Source organism: Lontra canadensis, unplaced genomic scaffold (assembly GCF_010015895.1).
Source record: "Lontra canadensis isolate GAN:19392208 unplaced genomic scaffold, GSC_riverotter_1.0 scaffold29, whole genome shotgun sequence".
NCBI classification, from domain to species: domain Eukaryota; kingdom Metazoa; phylum Chordata; class Mammalia; order Carnivora; family Mustelidae; genus Lontra; species Lontra canadensis.
Genome location: NW_022631023.1, coordinates 10020018 through 10043779, shown reverse-complemented (window position 1 = coordinate 10043779; position 23762 = coordinate 10020018). Strand labels below are relative to the sequence as shown.

At 47.3% G+C, this 23762-nt stretch overlaps 1 protein-coding gene across 5 annotated transcripts in view; it reads right to left on the bottom strand.

The window, feature by feature from the left end:
• RUNX1 (RUNX family transcription factor 1) overlaps nt 1-23762 on the bottom strand; it is a 246527-nt gene that overhangs the window by 7035 nt on the left and 215730 nt on the right. For all 5 annotated transcript variants that reach the window (XM_032865373.1, XM_032865370.1, XM_032865369.1 and 2 more), the window contains one exon: nt 3005-3166. In XM_032865373.1, the coding sequence (XP_032721264.1) occupies nt 3005-3166 (162 nt within the window). The remainder of the gene's footprint in view (nt 1-3004; nt 3167-23762) is intronic.

Here is a 23762-nt window from a genome sequence, read left to right as displayed (position 1 = left end):
CATTAGGCAAATACAATCAATTTGTTGGCATCTGATGCAAGACTCTGGACACAAATTAATGACTCCGCCCAGTATTCCTCTTGCTTCATTTGCCCTGAGACAAAAAGGTGAATCCACTGGAAAATGAATGAAAGGTCACCCTGTTTCATGGCGATGTCTGGACATGCTCTGCCAGTCTGTTCCAACGACTACGTGGTAATGTGGTGATGGTACCAAGTTACCGTAATCCCCAGTGAGTCCGTGGCTGGTCACGGACATAAGTAATGCAATGATGTTATGGTCTCAGCTGTCAGAGGAAAATAGTTCTTTCACTTGTGGGCAGAGTATCTGAAAGATCCTCAATACTGCCCGTGATTCTCCTGTCTCCACCACACCACTGGACAAAAGTTCGCTTTCTCTCCCCACACATTTTGATAATAAAAGATCTTTGGCCCTCTATATATGTTCTGATTCAAATGATCTATTCAAATATTTGTTTCCATTTTCATGTCTCGTCTGACATTTCCTACTGAGCCCCACTGTCATGCACCATTCACCCCACCATCGCCCATTTGTCCTTTGGGCTAGCCCGGTGCCCCCTTATTCCATAGTGGGTGGGGGTGGAGATCCCAGATAGTCACAGGGAGCTTTTAAAGAGTAGGAAATCTGGGGATTAGGAGGTTCAGGTATTTTAGTTGGAAATGTTTCCCCACTGATATTTGCCAGGACAGCTCAAGTGTTTGCTCCACAGCTTGACGTGGATGAAAGCTGCCCCACTCCAGCCCCTCCCACTGCCCCCAAAGGATTAAACAGCTTGAGCAGATAATGGCAGCCTTAAAAGGATCTTTTGCATGACTCAGATTAATGCATGCTGTCTGTCGCCCAGGTTGGCAGCTAAACATTAATTTTTTTAAAGAAAAAAAAAAAAAAGGAAAACCTCCAGATGACATCTCTTTTCAGACAAGGTGTGGAGACTGTCTGCAAAGGAGAAAGAGAGAAAGAGTGTGCAAGTCCCACGTGCAGAAGAAGTCCAGGTGGGGCTGGGGGTGGGGAGAGGGGCTGAACACAGAGCTCTGGGGCGGGATTAAAAGGAAAAGCAGGAGCAGAGCAGTGTCAAGTTCTCAAAGCTGGCAGCCGGGGCAGCCACTTTGCTTTCATGTGTCGCAACCCCCTACTGCCCCCAGGCATATGACAAGGTTTTTCAGGCCGGTACTCCAGGCTTGATTTCTCAGAGGGAGATCTGCCAAGTTGAAGAGCAGTCTCCCATGCCTTTCTCTGCCACCGGGGAAAGCTCATCTGGAATTCTCTCCCGCCCTCCCTCCAAGACAGGGAAGGATAATTCTTGGGTGCTGAAATGGGACGTGGTTTTTGTGTACTTCACACCCTCACACCATAAAATGTCCTTCCCCCACTCCTTGGGTAATTGAGGTCCCGGTTTTTCAGAAGCCTTAACAGCAACACGGGACTTGGGAGCACACATTACCCATTCCCTTTTAAAAAAAGAAAAGTCACCCTCACATCTGAACACTGGTCAGTTGGAGCGGCTGCCCCCTGAGGGCTCTTGAAACCATAAGGTGCGGATCTTGGGTGGCGACCAAGTCAAAAGTCTTACGTAATACATTCCCAGAGACCCACAGCAGGCACATTACCAAGGAAAACAGTGATTGTTTTAGATGTAGAGAGCAGAGCAGTGCGCTGAGAAGAATCAATAAAAGTTGACAAGTGCCTTTGGAGTCAAACTGGTCCTGAGGGAATAGAACTTCTGAAACAACAAGCTGAACAGACGTCATCATTCTTATGCTACTTCCTCAACTCCTTAGGCCAGCAGGTGCCCTGAAAATCTTGGCATTAATACAAAAAGTGGGCAACTAAGTTGGCTTTTCCATTTTACCACAGCACCTAAGAATACTTGAAGATGGTGGTTCTCAACCGGGGGGCAGTTGGGCACCCTCCAGATATCTGACAGTGTCTGGAGACATTTTTGGTCATCTTGGTGCAGGGGAGGGGGCCTGTTGCTGCATCTAGAGGCCAGAGATGCCACTGAATATCCTATAGTGCAGAGGGCAGCAACCCCCGCCCCCCACTGCCCACCACAAAGAATTCTCTGGCCCCAGATGCCAATGATGGTGCTGTTGAGAAGCTCTAAAAAGAAGCTAAAGCATTTGGTGAAATCTCAAGTAATCACAACTGTCTGGAAAACACCACATTATCCGACATTTAAAATGGCAGACATGACGCCTTTGCCCCTTTGCCTGCCCCCTAATCTACTATAATCTGATCTCAAGAGCTGAAAAGCAAAAACAACCACCCTCCTCCCCACGCATATGAAGTGTGTTTGCAGGCTTCCTAATGCTGAAGTTCTCTGAAGTATTTTCACAGTTTGGTCCAGCTCCAATTTCAAAGCTCCAAACAGGGAGTTTCTTCTTTTGCTTTCAACAAAGGAATTTTTCTCTAACTCTGATTTCCCTGCCCACGAGCAAAGGTGAGTGCCAAGCCCAAAAGGTCTCATAGGTTAAATGACTAATATTTAATGAGCTCGTATTAACAACAATTATGCTAACCACGACACCCGAGCTTTCCATTCTGTTCCTCTAATCCAGGATGAAGAGCTCTTAGTTCAAAATGTCTCATTTGGGGTGTAGCTGTTTCCCATTCCATAGGTACCCCAGTGTTGTTCACATGACCTGTGAAAGCTTGCCACCATCAAATGGACAGTCCCTCCCAAGTCCTAGAAGCTGATTCCTTTGGCCTTGTATATTACTTAATCCCCCAGCTGTTACCTCTCTCTGCCAAATGTGAGAAACCCCGAAATGCTCAAAGAATCCTCTTCTGCCTTCATATTCATAATCTCTCTCGCTAGATGTCAGGGAAAATCAGTGAATGGACATGGGACTTAGACAACCTTGTATTTAAACCACAATTTTACGCCCCCCCGCCAGAATGACTGCCAAACCCTTTATGCATCTCCAGTCTCTCGAACCTTCCACTCTAGCTTGACTTCAAAGGGTGTGTTCAAGCAGCTTACTTGTGAGTCGACTGGAAAGCTCTGCAGAGAGGGTTGTCATGCCACTGGCCCGTCCAGGTGAGATGGGTGTTGCTGGGTGTACAGAAGGTGAGGCGATCGATCCCAGGTACTGGTAGGACTGATCATAGGACCACGGTGGGGATGGTTGGATCTGCCTTGTGTCTGCAGAGAATCAGGGAGGTCAATCATATGTAGAGTGGGGTGGGGTATAAGAAAAAACAAATCTCTTAATAAAAAACTAGTCACCTCTCTTTAAATATGCTATACATGCCTGTGGCCTGCTGACCAGTGTCTAGTAAGTCCAAGTATTTGCTTTTGTTTGATGATTTCCACCCTCCCCCGAGAGATACTGAAATACAGTTTATGTGTGATTCTTGAAGATTTTCCTCTGATAACTGTTTCTTCCAGAGGTTTGATTTAATCATGCTAACAATGATGGGAGAAGTTGAATATGCTTTCCAGGTAGAAGTGTTAATGCTCACCTGTTAAACTACAGCACATATCAACCGCCCAGACAATTTCAGCTTTACCAAGAGTTACAATTCTCATCCTCAGAAACATTTTATAAACTCAGGTGGATCACCTATCCATCTGTGCTCAGTAAGTAAAAACATAGAGTTTTGTTTGTTTTTTTTTTCTTAACTTTGGCAAAAAATATGCCAAGGACTTTTAAATATCCTCTATTTAGGTGAATTCTCTCCCAAGGAGTTTAGAAAAGGTCTGGCTGGGAAGCTGATGATGAGACCTGAGGATTAGTTCACAAGCCCAGCAGTAGAGATCTGGCTCTACCAACCCAGACCGACAGGTGTCCTGCACCTTTTCAAGACCTCAAGTTTGCAATGTTTAAAGGGCAGAATGTTGAGCAAGTATTTTATAGACAGCCATTAAGTGGGGACTGGGATAGAGAAGAGACAAAACTCTGACTTCAGAAGATTTAGGTAAAAAAGATTTTGTAAATTTGACTCCAGCATTCATAGGAGTCTTAGCTTTCAAAAGCATCACAGTGCAGATGAAAAGGAGAAGAAAAAAATGAACCAACCCTCTAATCTCAGGCAACACGTGTTAGAAAAGTTGAATGGGACACAGTCCTCCCACAAGATAGCCTTCCATTTCTTTAGGGTTAAACATCGATTTTCTCTTTGTGTCCCATCTTCTCTGTGGACTACACTAGTTCCCAGGGGTCTTCATAGCCAGAGCTACAAGAAGCTGGGATTAAATTTAGAAAGAGCAACGTTCCTCAGGAGAATGCTGGGTGTAGGCTGTGTATGTGCCAGGACATAAAGAAGTGAGTTCTTTCTACTCGTTGTGAAATATTCAGTTCTCCTTCCTTCAGGGGCTTTTCTTTTCCAGCAGTTCAAGTTTGCTGTTTCTGTTTATCTGTCTGAAGCCGGCAGAGGGGATGACAGAATCAGGGGTTTAGAGATCTACCTGGATCCCTGGCTCTTCTGCCTGCCAACTACCTGCCCCACACTCCTCTCACCCCAGTCCCTGTCCCTCATGTGGACTGATTTCCTTCTTTTCAAATAACTCAATTTTTAAGCTTGGAAAATATGGGCAAATATTTTCACTTAGAATCTCTGAAATCTAATATTAAAGAAGGGTCCTCGTTCCATTCTGAATTTTGAGAAATTTGAGCAGAAGGCAGAGAATAAAATAGCTGGTCCATTCTAAACTCAGTGGAAATGAAAGATCCACTATAGTCAAGGATCCTGCACAGCCTTACAGGTAACAGTGTTTCTAATAACTGAAAGCAAAGAGCAAAATAGCAGATTGTTCAACATTCCTGTCTTACTACAAGGGTTTTGTTCCAAGTGAAAAATAAATTATAGACTCAGATATTTTTGTAAGACATGCATATGTCCTAGATATACACATTTGCTAGATGAATATATAGTACTCAAATATTTTAATCATTTAAGAAGCAAACAAAAGAGGTTTTATAATTGTCATAAAGCCCTCCGGGGTGTGAATTGCGGTTCAGTAATTCATGCCTTGCTGTGTAGACAGCCCAGCACCCCTAACCCCATGTCTAAAACCACAGTAAGCATAAGGTATTATGCCATGATTCATGCTCTGTCATGTTTTACTGTAGTGAAAAAGTTGTGCTAGGCTTTTCTAAACTCATAATTAAACCATGCAAACGTTGCATAATGTTTCACAGCCTTTTAAAAAATATGCTTTGGTAAAATGATCTTTATGATTAAAGTCCAAGTTCTGTGATTGTTTTTTTTTTTTTTAACACAGGGTTTTAGATTCAACATTCTTGCTTCACACCACAACTTAGCTTTCCAGTGTTAGAGGAGGGCTAGCACTAAAACCCCAAAGGACCCCTGCATTATCAGTTTTCATTCATGTGACCAGAGTGAGCTGCCTTTGGATTCATTGCCAGCAGTGGGCCAGAAGGTGGTGATGGCGAGCTTCTCATGTCAGGTTTTCTGGGTATTTTCTAATTCTATGTATATTATTAATAAAAAACCCCAAAGCACCAAATAGAACAAAAAAACTAGGACTGATGATATGGAGTATGCTGAGTTTACTGTTCCATTACCATTGTTGTTCTGATGGGGCCAACGTGAACACAAGAAGGCAGGTGTGGAAATATTTGGCAGTACTGTGGACCACCCCAAGCATGGGAATGAGAGGCAGGATAAGTAGAATAAGTGGCCTCCATGCTTGTTTTTGAGCCTGAACCACTTCCTCTTTATACATCCTTATTTTCCTCTCTGAAAAGACAGGATCTCAAAGCCCCTTCCAATAGTCACAGTGCAGGATTCTAATTCAAATTGATGGTATACAGTATTTCTCTGCTGAACTTGTATGTTAGTCAGATTTAAAAAAGATTCAGGTGGAAGGATGGGGTGAAGAACAGTGCTTGTAACAATAAATACACCTATTCTGGGAAGAGGAAGTAGGCAGGGAGAAGATGGAAGTTATCCAGAAAAGAAGCCATAGGCTGAGAAAGAGAACCACTGTCAGTCATTCTCCAGACAGTAGGGCTACTTGTTTTTGAATGCAGTGCCTCTGATATGTCAGCCCATCGAAAAGAACAAAAGTTTACTGAAATTTTAGTGTGCTAGGCACGTGCTAACTTAGCTAGTAGTAGCCTGATGAATAAGGCCAATGTAGTTCCTGACCTATTGGAGCTTCTAGTCTGGTATCAGTGAAGATCCTGGGAGTAGATGATGCTTGGAAAGGTTTCTTCCTGGGGCACTGATCATCATGCTGAGAGTTGCTTCATTTATTCATTCACATTAATTAGTTTGTTCATTAATTCATGGGCTCATGAAGTTATTCACATCCTCATTCATTCATGTTGCCAATGAGCATTTTTGCTTTACTAGGGTCACTGTTTTGGGGACTCAGTAGTGAATGGACTATAGTCCTTGCCTTTAGGGAATTACAACTAGTGGCAGACCTGTATTCAGGTGAATTGATGGATTATCTGCCTAATCTGGACTTGCAAACAGCTGTTCCCACATTAGAGATAACCCTAATGGCATTTATTATGCACTTATGTTCTGCCTCTGCAAGGAACAGACTAGGGAAAGCACCTAATTTAAATCATAGATCGATTTCAGTCCAAATTCTACCTTTAGCCTGGGCAAGTCACTTATTTTCTCTGGTATGTAGTTCTCTTACTTCAAATGGTAGTAGTGAAGAATAAGTGAGATAAACCATATGTAAAGCAAGTAGCACAGTTTTTGGCCATATTGAATGCTCAGTAAGTCTGACTACTTTTTATGATTATATTATTAAAAAGGAAAATAAACCCATGCCAAGGGATTTATCTGATAATTTATTGGTAAGGCCATACACTCCTGCTCCAGGGTGAGGTTCAAGTAATAATATCACGCCATTCACAGATAAAAAAGTTTGCCTGCTGGTCTTCAGTACCCGGGAGGAACTGGGCTACAGAGATTAAATGGTAAAGGGCAAGAAAACTGGAGATTTGAAGTAAGGATAGAGGGGGCAAAGACCCTATCTCAATCAGTTCACATGTCCATTAATAAAACGACTGGATTAGAAAATTTAAATTTGAGCCTTTCTGCCTCCTGTTTTTTCTGTTTTTTGTTTGTTTGTTTGTTTTGTTTTGTTTTTTTTTCAGAGTACATAATGTTTTGATGCAGCCACTTTACTGAGGTCATTTTGTGATGGGTTATTTTCAGATGTCTGATCATCAAAAAATGGGTAAAACAGAGCTCCCTCTCCTTTCCATTTGAAATGAGGTCAGAGAAGGGGAATTGGGGATAAGGTAGGGTGGATGTGAGTGGTGAATTCAGAGGGATCAATGGCATACATCCCTCAGTAAGAAAGTGAATGCTTTCACCTTTTGATGCAGCAATATCAAAATATCTCCAGAGTGAAAAATGACCCTATCAAATAACTGATGTCAAGATGTTTTGTTGCTTCTAGCTGTAGCTCTGAAATGCAAAGAGCTTGGGGGTCACCACTCCCCTCTTTAGGGAAAGAGCTGAACAGAGTGATAATTCATGACTCTTCTTGGATATGTTAGAGAACTGAGACTGTAGGGCAACCTGCCACCCTGAAATCTTGAGAGGCAGGTGACTATAGAAGATCATACTGAGTGAGGTGTGCATACCACGACCAGAAGCTGCTGGAGCTGTAAATTGGTTGGAACGCTTAACCGCTAATTTTGATAAACTGTTGGAGACCAAGTATAGACTACCATGAGAATAAGAAACTTCTAGGAGCTTCAGTCATTTGTGCATGTATGGGGACTGGGGTGGGGACACTTTCACGAGATTGGCATCAGGAACTCTTCCAGGTTTTCATGGGATCCAGTATAGTAACAGTGGGTTACAGCTCAAAGAGACTAGGGAAGAGTTCTTAGGGAAGTCCAAAGACAACAAGGGAGACAAAAAACAAGGATATTAGAGGAATTTGAAGCCTCTGACATCTACAGCTACAGTAAACATGAAGCACAGCCCAACTCCTAGCTAGAAGAACATAAAATCTCACACTGAAGTTCTACTTACATCCATTCCCATCACCTGATAAATCATGTCTAGCTTTCTTTCTTTTTTTTTAAGATTTATTTATTATTTATTTATTTAATTTATTTTAGAGAGACAGCAAGAGAGACAGAGGGGAATGTGCGAGCAGGGAGAAGAGCCAGGGACAGGGAGGGAGAAAATCCTCAAGCAGACACAATGCTCAGCCTGGAGTCTGATGTGGGGCTTGATCCCAGGACCCTGAGATCATGACCTGAGCCAAGAACCAAGAATGAGATGCTTAACTGACTGAGCCACCAAGGTGCCCCTCATGTCTAGCTTTCAAATCAGAAATAACAAGGCATGCCAAAAGGTAAGAAAAGTAGTCTGAAGAGACAACAAACAGCAAACCAGACTCAGATATGACACAGATTTTGGAGTTACTGGCTAGGGAATTTAATTATGATTAATGTATTAAGGGTTCTAATGGAAAAAGGAGACAGCATGCTGGAACAGATGGGTGATATAAGAGGGAGATGGCAACTCTCAGATACAAAAGGAAATTCTAGAAATGAAAAACATTTTAACAGAGATGAGAAATGCCTTTGATGGGCTCATCAATAGACTAGATATGGTTGAGGAAAGAATCAATGAGCTCCAAAATATGTTAATAGAAACTTCCAAACTAAAAGGTAAAGAGAAAAAACAAAACAAACAAACAAACAACAACAACAACAACAAAAACCAAAGCAAATGAACAGAAAAACCCAAAACAGAACATCTATGAACTTTGGGAAAATTTCCAAAGGTGTAACATATGCACAGTGGAAATATCAGAAGGAAAAATAAAACAGAGTAGAAGAAACATCTGAAGTATTAATGGCCAGTAGTATTTCAAAACTAATGATGGACACCAAACCACAGATCCAAGAAGCGGAGAGAACACCAAGATAAATACCGAATAATCTACAGACACATCTTACCTAGAGAGCAAAAAGGATAAGAATTACTTCTAACTTCTCTTCAAAAACCATACAAGCAAAAAGTGTAGTAAATATTTCAAGTGTTTAAAGAAAAAAAAAAGCCACCAGCCTAGAATTCTATATTCTACAAAACTATACCTCAACAGTGAAGGAGAAACAAAGATATTATCTGATGAACAAAAACTGAAGTATTTTTTCCAGCAAAGCTGTCATACAAGAAATGTTAAAAAGAATTCTTCAAGGAAAAGGAAAACACTGGTCATCAAATTAAATTGACACAAAGAAAGGAAGTTTCAGAGAAAGAATACATGAAGGTAAAGTCTTATTTTTCTTATTCTTAGTTGACCCAAAAGATAGCTGTCTGTTTAAAATGATAATAGAGGGAATAATGTATTGGGTGATCACAGCATATGGCCAAATGAGATGACTGGCAGGAATAACAGAATAGGAAGGAAAGAGTGGTGTAGTGTTATTTAATAGTGCTTTAGATTCATTATACATGTATTTTGCAAACTCTAGGGCAAACACTAAAAACGTTTTTTTTTAAAGGTATAATTGATATGCTAAAAGAGGAGATAAAACAGAATCGTATAAAATGCTCCATTAAAACCAGAGAAGACAGAAAAAGAGGAGTAAAAAGAACAAGTAAGCAAATAGAAAACAAACATGGTACATATGAATTCAACCATACCAATAATCACTTAAATATGAATGTTCTACATGCACCAATTAAAAGACAGGGATTATCAGAGTGAGTTAATAACAAGGCCCAACTATATGTTGTCTACAAGGAAACTATTTGAAATATAAGGACTCAGGGTAAAAGTAAAGAGATGCAGTAAGACCATGCTAACACTAACCAAAAGAAAGGCAGTAGTCGTATTAATTTAATATAAAACTGACTTCAGAAAAAGGAAAATTTTCAGGGATAAGATGAGAATTGCAAGATGATGAAAGAGTGAGTTCTCTAAGAAGATGTAACAATCCTTAACATGTAAGCACCTAAGAACAGTGTCAGAAAACACGAGGCAAACACTGATTTAGAACTATAAGAAGAAATAGAAAAATACACATAGTTGAAGACTTCACCCTCTCCCAGTAACTGATGGATCAAGCAGGCAGAAAATTAGGGCATTTTGACCTGAACAGTATTCCCAACAAACTTGATGTAATTAACATTTATAGAAGAATCCATTTAACAACAGCAGAATACCCTTTCTTCTCAAGCTCACAGGGAACATTTGCCCAGACAGACCACATTCTGGGCCATAAAATACACCTTAACAAATTTGAAAGAACAGAAATCATACAAAGTTTATTCTCAGGCCGCACGGATTTAATACTAAAAACAAAACAACAGCCACACCACCACCACCACCACCCACCAACAACAGAAAGTTAGCTAGAACAAATATTTGGAGCTTCAACAACAGACCTCCAAGTAACCCATGGGTAAGGTAAGAAGTCTCAAGAGAAATTAGAAGGCATTTTGAACTAAATGAAAATCCAGCTTCTCACTATTCGTGGAACATAGTGCAAGCAGTGCTTACAGGGATAGTTAAAACATTGAATGCATATATTAGAAAAGAAGAGCGGTCCAGAATGAATAATTTAAACTCCCAGCTTAGGAAACTAGAGGAAAAAGAGCAAAATAAGCCAAAAGCAAGCAGAAGAAAAGACATAATAAGAATTAAAGTAGCAATCAGGGAAACAGAATGACAAAGAAGGTGTCACACAGGAAGGTGAAAAAGAAATCAACAAAACTGAAAGCTGTTCTTTGAAATGTCTCAAATGTCCAACTTTGGCCCCAGACCCCTACCAGGCCACATAGGTGCATGGCCAGCCACCCCTCTTGGTTTGACTAGGACCACCTACCTCTCTGGGGTCTTGAATGCCCACCCTCTAAACCTGGATTCCCAACAGCACAATCATCTTCTCTCTGCCAGGGGCCAGGAGGAGGTGGGCAGCTCTGTGGTGTGGCTATTATAGTCAGAAGGCCCTTCCTTTGGCTCTTCGGCTGATATCTTTAAAAGATGCGACCTTTTGGTAACCCTTCAGAGCCGTTTAAAAACAGAGACCAGACAGTTATGTATGTCATGGGGCCCTGGCGTCTATTTTTAAGAGCCAAACCTGCTTGGTGAACACAGAAACCCTCAGGGCCAGCCTGGTTATTTTTTTTTTTTTTTTTTTCCCCTGGAGGATTTTTTCCCTCTTTCTGTTTGGAAGACAGCAGGGTAGTTCCCAGGGTGCCCTTCAGATTCACCTCAGTCATGGGTAGCTGGTGTAATGCCCTCTTGGATGCCTCCAAACGCACAACAGGATATGACTCAGGGCTCAGAGATGTGAGTCAGTTTCCAGGGTGATGTGTCAGGGCGGGCCCTGGGGGTGGTGGTGGTGGTGGTGGCAGCTTGCATCTCCCTATCTTGGACCCTTGGGAGGGAAGATCTCGGCTCCCCTGCAAACAAAAGGATGCCCCCTGGGGCTCTGCTGCTACCTTTAGAGCCCCATGCTGTGGTGGCCCCAGGCACGGGGTCTTTCTCTGCTTTGAAAGAGGCATTTCCCTGGAAGTCCCACTGTCCTTCAGCACCATTTCCTCTGGCCTCTGTGGCAGGGAGTCAAAACGCAGCACGGCAAAAGGAAGGAGGGCTAAGCGGTCACTTAGAAGTGCGCTCAGGTAGCAGACACGGGATTTGCACGTTGTTGCTATCAGTGAAACCCCATGATAATGTGAGTCAGCTCCTACCAGCTTTGGATCCTGGAAAAAGCGAGGTTGTGAAATAGCTCTGGTATTTGCCAACCGTTGTCTCTGCCGGCTATACACATCTTGGTTAGTCATGTAGAGCTAAGATGCATTCATTCTTCCAGCAATTACTGGAAGGGAAGCATCCAGCACCAAGCCCGGGCAGAGACCTGCCCAGGGAGGCTGCGTTTTAAAGGCCTTCAGGGTTTTGAGGGGTCTTGTCCAGATCGCAGGGCCTGGGAGGTGGCAGGCTGCCTGCAGGAGGGAAAAAAGGAGGCGTGTGGCCACGTCTCCCCCACGCACAGCCTCTGGGACCCATCTTTGGAGTCTGGTCCCAGGGAGGCTCCCTGGCTTTGTGCTTAGGGCCATTGGGTCAGGGCGCTGGGAATCCAGAAAGCCAGTTCCTTCCAGCAGAGCCACCCCCAGCCCTGGTGGCTCACCACAGCCCTTTTCCTTTCAAACCTGTTTCCTCATCTCTAAAAATGGGGGTAACCAGCCTCACCTGCCTCACAGGTGTGAGAGTTAATTAATGTTTGTGGAGCAGCTTTGAGAGCCACAGATGAAAGGCGCTCTATAAATGCAAAGTGCCGGTCCTCATTAGAGTTGCCAGACACTTCCCAGGGGAAACAGTTCAACTTTTGCCATGAGGCCTCTCCCCTCAGCCCCATCAGTCTGAGGCACGTCTGGAAAAGAGCTCTGGACTCAGGCACAGTTGTCTCTGATGAAGGGCTGGGGGGTAAGTCACTGGCTTCTAGAAAAGATGGGTGTGTGGATAAACACCTCCTGTTCTTTGCCGGCACCATGTCCTGGGGCCAGAGAGAGAGTAGCCTTCAGTTCCCATGGGGTGGAGGGAGCACGGTTTTGAGGGAACAGAAGGCCTGTCCTCCCTTGCAGACTTGCAGACAGTTGCCCTGGACTTTGTTAAACAAACATCCATTGCAGATACCCTTCCCATAAAGATTTTCTGCACTCTCACTTTCTGTGCCTCTGCCCTGGAACACACTTTCCAGGACCCCACTGATTCTATAGGTGGGCTGGGTAAATTCCTGTAGGGCCAGCCCACTGGCCAGGTTCAAATGATTCCACGATTGCACTGTTAATTGCCGTCCCTTTCTCCCTTCTCCTCCAGCGAAAATCTCAAAACACAGGCAATAAAGATGGTTCCCGTCCCCTCATTCTCTAGCCCCTTCACCCTCTCTGCAGCTCCTGGAAAGGGATGAGCCAGAAACACCGTGTCAATAGCTGGGAGATCTCTGACAGCCTCTAGCTTGGGATCATGTGCTTGGCATAGCAAGAGGACACTCACTCTCAGGAAACAAGTGACAGCCACCTCGAAGGGGGAAGCTACACGCAGGAGAGGCGTGGCATCACCTGGGATGGCCCATAGCTAAAGAAACAGAATAATCTGAAGGAACATTCCGCGGGGATAGCATATGCTATAAAGAGGACCGTGCAGGTTTGCATCACTGTCCCACGGCACAGGATGGGAGACTGTCAGAGCCAAGCCACTGTCCAGACTGTCAATGGAAGGCCCTGTGAGGATGAGGGGGATCCCCTAGGCTTCTCAAAGAGATACCAGCGATTTCTCTGACGAAGCAGATTCAGTAAGAGCCGTCACTTGGGGCAGCTCCTATTAAGTAACGTGGCCAAGCTTTGCCAGGGTCATTGTAATGCCCCAGAGTGGCAGCAGGCAAGAAAAAAGGAGTGATGCTCACTTTGGGGCTTCAAGGGCTGCAGGACAACTGACCCCTACCCGGTGAGTTGTCAGTATTGGAGGAGATGCGGATCCCAGCTCAGAAAGAGATCTGGCACGCAACAGCTATGTATCACGTCATTTTGTGGCCTGGCTTCCCCTGAGGCCACTCCATCCAGCTCTGTAGCCCCCAGCCCTCTGTGTCAGTGCACCTCCCTCCAGCCAACATCTGGGCTCAGACACATCTCTCGTGGGAGACACAGGTAGTGTGGGGCGGGCATGACAGGAAGCCACATTCCCCATCAGCGTGATCACAGCTTTCCTGCTGTGCTTTCTCCCAGCTGCAACCCTAGATTTTACTTTAGCACTTTTGTGGTTTTAAAAAAAGTTAACAGTGGTTTGACAGATTTAGAGTGGCTGAAGCCCTTCAGGCAGCCTATGTGTCCCCTGCTCCCACGCAGCGTGGGCCTGAATGCATCCTTTCTTGATTTTTCACCCAAACACTGTGGTTTGGAGCAGCACACGCTGAAGCACGGAGTTCTAATAAAATCAGGAGTCATATGAAGGGGGGGAAGAAAGGATGCAACACCACATCACATCTAGAGAGTGCTGGCAGGGAACCCACAAGGATGCTTCACTAGCCTTTGGCTTTTGTTGCCCCCAAACATTTCCAGGATTTGGGAACTATGTCCTGAGACTGTCCCTCAGACAATCATGAGGGCCAGAGCAAGAGCAGAGCAAGGCTGTCGTTCAGGAGTTGGAGAGATTAGGGCTGAGCCCCTGACTGGTCCTTCACTTAAGGTGTGCTGGGGGCAAATGAGTTAATCCCTTGGAGACTCAGTTTCCCCACTGCTTCCCCCAGGGAAAACGTGGTTTTGCGGTGAGCACATGTGAGGGTCCAGCAGGCTGCATGTGGCAGGTTACCGAGAGGAGACAGAAGCCCTTCCTCCCGCTGAGCACCGGCCTCCTTCAGCAGCAGCACTGCAGCTGCTTGGCCCAAGGTAGTTGCACGGCGGCCACTCTTTCTTGAAGAGCTTCCATTCCGTGCTCCCTACCTGAAGGAGGGTAGGGTGAGTTTCTCAAGCTGAAGTGCCTGGCCTCCTTCCATAAACCACTGGCTCAGTGTCTGCTTCAGTGTGCTCCTGTTTTCCTCACGCTCACTGCCGGCTGTGCTGTCCTGCCATGACTTTTCTCCCCCTACCTGCACCCACCCCTTGTTTTCCTTTCCCACACATCAGGCCCAGCTCCGGGAATTCCCAGAGGCAGGAGCCAGGAGGCCGGGGCCCTGGGAGGACCGCCCCCTTCTGCACCTCCACAAGCATCCATCCTGCCTTTGGACCCAGGCACAAAGTCACAGCATGTGCTTGGAGGGAGCAGCAGCAGATGTCGTGTGAATCCCACCCTCCCTTCACCTCCAAAGCTCTGAACTTCATAGGACTATGGGGCATGTCTCTGAACAGATCTAATAGTGAATTTCTCCCTCTTAAAGGACACTGCCATTCCAGTTGGCCATGGACCCTTTCATTCTCCCATAGACATGACAGCAGACCAAGGACACATAGTCTCTTCCCGTAAGAGGGGCCTCACCCCCTGCACTGGAGACCTGAGACCTACAGGATTCACAGATTCACGATCTTCCTTTGGTGGCCTCAGAGACACAGCAGGATGGGCCACTGTGAGCTCAGCATCACCCTTCATTCCTAAAACTCAACATGCTCCTGACCCAGAGCTCTAACTTCTTTTTTCACAGACAAAGTTTTGGAGGGGTCGTGTTCACTACTCTTCTTGAGCCTAAGGCTTCTCCATTCGTCAAAAGTCCCCAAGAAATAGTTCTCTGACGCTTTTTGTTATGTTGCAACAACTGCAAAAGCACTCAGATATTTGCCATCCGAGCAAGACAGTGGGGGAGAACCCAAACAGCCTCCTCCTGGGGCGGCCCGTTCCCATGCTAGTTTTGGGTTCTTTAGAATAACTGAGTTTCTTTGGCTTGTGAGCCAGGGCAGGGAGAGTCGCTATCAACCTCTCTTGGGGGAGCGGGCCCCCCCTTTTGTCTGATGCCTCCCTGGCCGCCTTCTCCCCGACCTTCGCGCGAGCTCAGCGCAAGAGGAACTGGTTCCCTTAAGTCTGCAGTCAGTGTGCACCCCCCAAAGGACTGACCTTGATGCGAACTAATTGGGACTGCCACAGATTAGTAACACAGGTTGCTGAGGTGCACTTTTGCCGCATAAAGGAGAGCTTTGAAGATAAGAGCTGCGCGTGCTTTCACAAGCTCATCCCTGGTGCTCTGAACAAAGGACATAAACTAATAAAGTCAGATTCATCTAGGGGCAATCTACACTCGCAGAGGAATATCACCCCAAACTGATTCAGAAAGGCAAATGGAAATCTGCCGGAATTCTTTTAAACTCTAACACAGATCTCGATTTAAAAAATGACACACACACACAAAAACTCTTGGTAATAAGCAGACCTCTGATGATCTAAAGATCCACAGCTTCATTTATTGACTTAGAGAAAGTAAATGGCATTTCAAATACAACCTTCATACTTTAATAGATGAGGTCACCCTGAGAAAGATGATACCGAACCCAGCAGTGGGAAACCTCCCTCCAGAGGACTGCTTTGATTTACAAGGTCAAGGAAGGCTTTCTCAGAGAAGCAATAGGTTTTCAGTGACTTGGACTAACATGGAAGAATTAAAAAAATTTTTTTAAAGGAGTGTGTGAGATAGCAGACTAGGAGACTCTTGCTCAACAAAAGGGATGACCTACAGAGAAGAGAAGTGAGGCACCAAAGCTGACTTACTACCAAGTAGAGATGCCCAAGTGACTCCCCTTTGCTGCTGGCATGGAGCACCAGTGTGGACGATGAGATGCTTGTGACTTTCCCAGACTGTTCTCAACATGGCTGTTTCTCCTCCAGTGGACATTGGGCAATGTCTGGAGATATTCCTGTCGTCACAACTAGGGTGAGGGCTGCTCCTGGCATCTAGTGGGTGGAGGAAGAGGTGCTGCTAACCATCCTACAACACACAGAGTGGCCCCCCCATGGCAGAGAAAGACCTGGACCCAAATGCCATTGGTGCCCGAGGAAGACCCAGCCCAGGCTAGGCACGCACCCTAGGCACAGGACACGAGAAACTCAGGGGTGTTGAGAAGAGAAGGGGTGTGCTGGGAATCTTTTGGAGCCCCTGTGGAAACCAGGTTCTCTGGGGGCCATGGTCTGCCCGCATGCCCTCAGCCGTCACACTATGCCCAGGGAGAACTCCGTCCCCATGCCAGGATTCGGGATGACTCTTTCTCACAGCCTCATGGCCTGGCACCCAGACTTGAAACTGGCACGCCATGTCCTGGGTGAGACGCAGGTGTAAACGACCAACAACATCACTCCTGAGCTGACCGTCAGCTTTGCCACCTGGGAAGGGACAGGCTAGTGCTTGCCTTTCCCAAGCTTCCCGGGCATGAGTCACATGTAACTAGATAATGATGCAAATCACTGTCAACATTTCTAAGGTTTCATTCCAACATCTCATGGAATGATAGTGCACAGAGAGACCTCAGAGACTTTCTAAGCCAGCCCCACCTCGGAGAAGGCCGAAGCCTTCTTCGTGACTCTCTCTGCTCCCCACGCCAGGCTGGTGACAGGGCAGGGGCAGACCTCTGGTTCTTTGTAGAGGGCTGTTTCTTACTGTGTGATGACTGAAGCCTTTACCCCCGCCCCAACCTAGTTACCATATACTGACAAAACAACAACAACAACAAAAACTGGTTTGAATTTCAAAAGAAAGAAAGAAAAGAAAAGAAGAAATAATTGTTAAGCACAGAGCCCAGTGGACACAGGGGAAGAGATCCTTTTTCCTGCATACAGGCCTAGAATTCTGGGCTCTGTGGGGCTGACTGGGAAGTCCTTACTCAATTGATATCCCCTTTCATCCTGAAACTGAGCCCCAGCACCCCCAAACCTCAAATAAAAGTTGGTGTCTATTGCTGTGAATTCGTGCATCAGGGAGGGAGGGAGGGGTGGGCAGCATCTCCCTCCAACCCCACTGTGGTTGTGGGATGGAGGTAGGCTTCCAGAAGCAAGAAGGTGGCAGCAAGGATCCCATCGTCGCCCCGGTTCTGCCTTCTCTTCTAATGGCCTTCAACTGCCAAGTGGCTGCAGTGTGCCGATTTTAAACCCTTTTATGGAAAGTGCCATACCCTTTTCTGCTCACATCACTTAAAATAATGAGTTAGCCGTACTTGTATTAGTCCATCTTTCAAGTGGATTAAATTCACGGTCTCGTTCTCCTCCAGTCTCGCAGGCTTTGGCCTGGCTGTCTGAACCCCTAGATTAGACAGATGAGCACATGCCAGACAGCAATGAAACGCAATTACCTAGGCAAACTTTTGAAGGATTTGAGCCCTGGGGCACAGGCTGTTTACGAAAGACTGAAAGCACCGTTTGTACTGAGCAGGACCAGTTGCCTCCGTCTTTTTGAGTTCTGGATCCCGCCCGCTGCTGGACTCCAGGCAGGATTTCTAGGGGGCAGATAACATCGGGCTTCTGTCCACACCTCTGTACCTCAGGGTCTTTGCTGTTTTTCAACAAGAAAATGCAAGTACCAACAAAAACCTATTCTAACATCTCCTTTTGTGTTCACTGGCTCTCTTGCTCTCATTGGTTTATTATTATTATTATTATTATTATTATTATTTTGTATTGTGTACCTCCCCGAGAAAAGGCAGCGAGAAATCATCCTATGGCTGCCTGGCTCTGTAACATCTTTGGAAGTGAACAACCTTTCCAATAAACAGGAACTTCCCGTCTTTGAAAAAAACAGCAAACCAGTCTCAACAACACGTCCGAAGTACTTTCTCCTTGCCTGGAACAAAAAAGGCTTCTGAGGAACTGAGGGGAGAGGAGGCGAAGAAAGCGAAAGGGAGGGTTGACGAAGAGGGTGGCAAATGGCCTCCCCCACCCCCACCGTCCCAGATGGCCCACGTTCTGCTATTTTTTTTTTTTTTTCAGACAGACAAGTGGGCCGGCACAGGCGAGTTGGAATGGTCCTTCATCCACCAGCTGAGGATCATAATGCAACGCCACAGAGGGGAGGGGAAGGGGGAAACTTGGCTTTTGTTGTCTGTCTTAGGCACAGGGCGAAGCCATTGACGGGATGGCAGTGAAATGTTTCAGCGCTGTGGGGCCTGAGACCCCAAGGCCTGGCAACAGGTCCGTTGGGGAAAGAGGCTTGGTTACAGGTGGGCAGAGAGCGGGGCCACCAAGGTCAAGAGTGGATGGATGGAAGGATGGATTTGAAAAACGCCAGAACCAGGAAGAATCAGGAATGCTTTTAGGGAAGGAGGCGACACAGGGACACACCTGACTGTGGGGGGAGGGCGCAGAGTGCAGGTGCCTGGGAGGCAGCAGTGAGGTGGGGGTGGGGTTCCAAGGAAATAGTGGGTAAACAACTTCTTTTACTTTGGGGTCTGAATCTCTAATTAAATGTGTAAAGCCAGCCTCAGGAATTTGGAGGACAGCCTTAAGGTGAGCTGTCTGAGGAGGAAGGTGGATGGCAAGGAAAGACAGCGACACAAGAGTCTGGCCTGGGGGGTGGGGGGGCAGCAAAAAAAAAAAAGCGTAGCTCATTAGCTTTAGAAAACAGAAGGCTGTAGAAGGTAATGGAGTCAGAAGGTCAAGAAGCAGAGACACTCCCATCTTCTTCCTTGTCACAGAAGCAAAGGGAAAGGGGCGAGTTAGTTGTCATCTGGGTGGGACCACCGAGTCTCCCTCTCCCAGGCTCCGAGCTGGGCTCTGGGAGGAAGAAGAAGAGTCCGTCACAGAACTAAGAAGCGAGGCTCTGCCCTAGAATTGGTGCTTTGGGATGAAGGAGATCATTCCGGGCAGAAAGTTTTGGACTTCAGATGAAAACGTGTCAAGCACCAGGTTTGATGTGCTATCCTGAGAGCAGGGAAAGTCTTCCTCAGTGACTCCCACTCTCCCTTTCCCTGCAAATCCGGGCTAGGGTCAGGGGGTCTGGAGAAGTAGGAGAGACCGTTCCTGCCTCCCCAAGCCTGTCACTCTTGGAACCATGACTAGAGACGGGGAGGTGAGGGTGCAGGTGCCCAGGGCTCAGGGAAGCTTGGAAAGCATCTCATTAGTTGGTTTCGCAGTTTGGATGATCTCAAAGCACAGAGGGAAGCCTTGGGTCCTTGTTCCCAGGAGCCCATGACAGTTGGGGCATTAGCAACCTAACCCCATCGGGTAACGATGGCGGCAAGACTTGGGAAGATGGTGGAGTCCCAGGCCCCAAAGGATGGGCACGGAACAAGAGAAGATGGACTAGCTTGATTATTGGATGGGAAAGAGGGGAGGGCAGGGAGGTGCCCTGAAGAATGGCAGGATCCAGGGAAGGATGGAAACCTCATGGCCCTGAGAGTGGCTGAGGCAGGGCCAGAGAAGGAGCTGAGAAGCCTGTGGTTCAAGTGATCTCAGTCGGAGCAGGTTCTGTTTCTGTCTCTGGTCCTCCTTGGCCCTCAGGTGGCTTGAGGGGGCCACATCTGCTTCTTATGCCACCCCCCTCCCCAGGCTGTAAGTTCAGACGGAGTGGCCTCAAAGAGACGGCTTTGCAGTGCTGCCTCTGGCCTCCCAGAAGGCCACAGTCTTAGCAGTGACGCCATCTCCCAGGGCCCAGGGTCGTCGCAGGTATAGTCACTCAAGGTCGCATGGAAGGGGTTCAGACCTGGGCAGGAGGGAGCCAGAAGCCCCCAGGTTTCCTATCTCACCTTGCTGCTTCCCACACCTCCCTCTGCTGCCTCAGAAAAGGTGTCCTGGGGCAAGCTGGCTGATGTGCGCAGAAAGAAACCAGGACAGCGGAGTTCAAAGTGATTTGCTCTGAAATCCCAGGCCTCAGATAAAATAAGCAGCCTGCACATATCCCCCCACCCCCCGACAGGTCTCTGGGGCTGAAGCTATGAGTCAGCAATGGGACTTAGCGCTTAAGCCCATTCTCGGCACTGAAAGGATGGGGACTGTTTGTTTGTCGTTGGAGGACGAGCAGAACAGAGTGACCGCTGGCACCTCCATGCATCCCCGCTCAGGTAAGAGCCTTGCTCACAGAGAAGGAAGCGGAGAGCTTCCTTACAAGCCCCCGGGGCATGACAGGTCCACGCGGGAGGAGTCACTAAGTGCTAGTGAGGGGCCTGTTGTGGGGCCTGGCAGAAAAGGGCGGCTTTCCTAACTCCAGGAAACTTTTCCTTGATTTTTATCCCAAGAGCTTGCACATCGTGTGGTCCCATGCAACGCAAGTCATTTCAGGGGTGGCTGTGACTGAGTAATGAGCGTTCACAGCCATCAGCCTTGAGGGCTGCCGACCTGGGCCAACCCAGAAGAGGTCCTGCCCAGTGACTGCCTCAGGTCAGGGCCTCTGGACAGCTGGGTGTGCAAAGGGTCTGCGGATGTAAGTGCTGTGTTCTCTATTGGTAACGAGGGACGGCAGGGACAGAGCGGGGACAGAACAGTTTGCTGGTTCGTCAGCAAATAACACCAAGGTGGGGAAACATTGCCCTCCGCTTACCGCCCCAGTCACTCAAATGTCAGCAACGGGAGGGGAAAAACAAGAAGTGAAAACCGTTCCTGCACACCACCAGTGTGGAAAAAAGTTTGGATTTCGGCTCTTTTCACCACCCTGCTTCTCCACTCTGTGGCTCAGCTCTCTTGGTGACTGTGAATTTATTCTCCACCAGGCCCCGAGCTTCTTGTTTGGCAGTGGGAAATTCTCCTTCATAAGAGGGCTACTGTTGTATTGTTTGTTTGTTTTTAATTTCCAAAAATAAGGAAAAGTTTGTAAAATGGGGGGGGGCAGTCCTGGGAAGGGGCGGAAAGGAGAGGGCAAGGGAGGCAGCTAACCCCAATGTATCCCAGTCTCGCCTTGGCTTCTCCCTGGCCCCCCAGATCCCCCCCTCTCTGTTCTGAACGTGAAAAATAAGCAGCCTGCACCGCCTTGACTGGAGATGTGTCTAACAAGGCCCTCATTGTCTCAGACAGGTGTGAGATTGGACTTGATCTGAGGCCAACACCTCCAGTCCCGGAGCCAGCTCCGTGAGCTGAAAACATGCACCAGCCCTCCAGTAATACCACTGCAGCCAGCCAGAGTCTCAACAATTTAAGGCTTAACACACACAACATAAATCAGTGGAGGATGGACCAGCCGACCGGCAGCGTCTTGGGTGGATGCCTGCAGACTGTCTACAGATCAGACCCGGCCTGTTTGGGTTATTTGAGACCTTTTTTTTTGGTAATATAAAGATGAGAAACTGGGTGGAGCTGTGCGCAGGCACATGGGTGTTTGCCCTATCTTGTTCCAACAGCCCCTCTTTCACATTAAGTGCTGTTTTGCAGGGACTGCTTGGGAAGGTTCACTGTGCTGTATCCAAATACTAGGAATGTGTTCAAGCTGGGGAGGGTGGGCAGGAGAGCTAAGCGCATGCATATCAGAGTTGGCTGTGTGACCTTTGGCAAGTCACTTAACCTCTCTGGGCTCAAAGTGCTTCCTCTGTCTAATGAGAGGGCTGGCTATCTCATTCTGGTCCAGCTTTCTAGGGTTCACTCATCTCTGTGGTCAGAAGTTCAAAGTTGCTGTGGCAAACTGCCCAAATCAGGGGACATCATGACCCTTGGGGGAGAGTTTGGAAGACTGCTGAATGCTGTGTTTCTGAGTGGATCTATTCCTCTGAGCCAGAAAAGTCACTTCATGGTGTTTCCTTCATTGCCTCCTCCTCTGGTCTGTTCTTTAGAAACTCTGACTACTGAGGCCAGCCACGAGAGCTGTGGAACTCAAGCCCTGGGGGCTGTGGTCAAGACATGTCAAGACCATGCACTGTGAGAGGCAAAGACAGGAGGACAGGTCCACATCGCTAGTTAGTGCAGGGCCTCAAGTCCCTGCTTCTCTTGATTGACCCCTAACTAAGTTCCATGTAGGAGAGGTGACTACCAACTCACCAGGTCTTAGCCACAGGAGAGAGCCCAGAAGCCACACACATGTCAGAAGCAGCGCCTCTGACAGAGGGGCATTTGGTGTCTGCCCATGATGGTCCTGGGGGAGCTCTGGCCTTGCTGTCCATGACCCTGACTCATAGGGAAACCTGTCTCTGACTCTAGTTCCCGCGTTCGCATGGCCATGCACCATTCGGGGAGTAAATGCAGAAGCTGACAGCGGGGTCCTGAACTGGGATGCAGGACTGTCACTCAGCACCAGCTGCGAGGCCCCAGCTCCCCTCCAGCCGTGGCTTCGCTGCGTTCCCACAGCTGTGGCTGCCCGGCCCCGCCCCGACACACTCGCACACCTGTCTGCAGGCCTCCTTTTGGCCCGCCAGCCCAAGCCGCCAGCAGGCTTTCAAGGCCTGGGCCTGTGGGCGGAATCGGCCCAGGGAGGTATTTACTTAAAATCACACAGGAAGGTGAAACTCGGTTCAAAGAAATCCTTTTGTAGATGGTTCATTAAAAATGCCAAAGAGGCTGACCATTCACATTCTCTAAATGTGTCCGATTCATGCAAGTTAGGGATGGGTCAGGGTTCATCTCTGGCTGTCACGCACGTGGGCCAGGGAGTGTCCTGTCCGCCTCTGCAGCTGTTTGCTGTCCCCCAGGGAGCAGGGCTGAGGAGGACAGAGGGTGGCCTTAAGTTGGGGATTCTATCCTTGCCTTTCGAAAAACCCCTACTCCTAAAGCATGGAATTCACATTTTGAAAATGGAGGTACAAAGAAGTACACGATATAGAGTCCAACCAAGGGTGCCTCATCATCTCTCTGAGGAGACAGCACACTTCTAGAAAAAGGCCATGGAAGGACAAGCACGGCGACACGTCCTAACGTGCATTCCACTGACAGCAGAGACTATATTCTGTGGCTACCTCTGAGGCGGAGGCAGGATGGACCCATGGGATGGGGTCATCCTTGGGATGACCAGGAGTCCCAAAACCGGGAGTTCAGGTCTGCCTCCAACTGGGCCAGTCCCTGTCTTTCCCTGGGGCCTCTGGCGTCTCACGCAGAAAATAAAGGGCATTGGGCAATGATGTGTAAGGTCCTTCTCAGCTCTAACATTCCCATTGATTCCCATCTGATCTTGCGGAGCAGTGCTAATGGGTTCTCCTGTCGGAGTTCTACCAAGGAAGAAGACCTTGACTGAAGACACTACAAAAACCACCACAGGGCAACTGTCCTCCTGTGAAACAAGGTGTAGCTCATCTGACAGGACAGATGGATGGATTATAACACCCTGGTGAGACCCCACTGCCCCCCATGTGGGTACAATACTAGCAGTAAGAGGAAAACAAATAACATCGACCGTTTATTTAGTGCATGAAGTGTACCAGGCTCCATGCGCAATATTTGACGAAAATATATCTCCGTC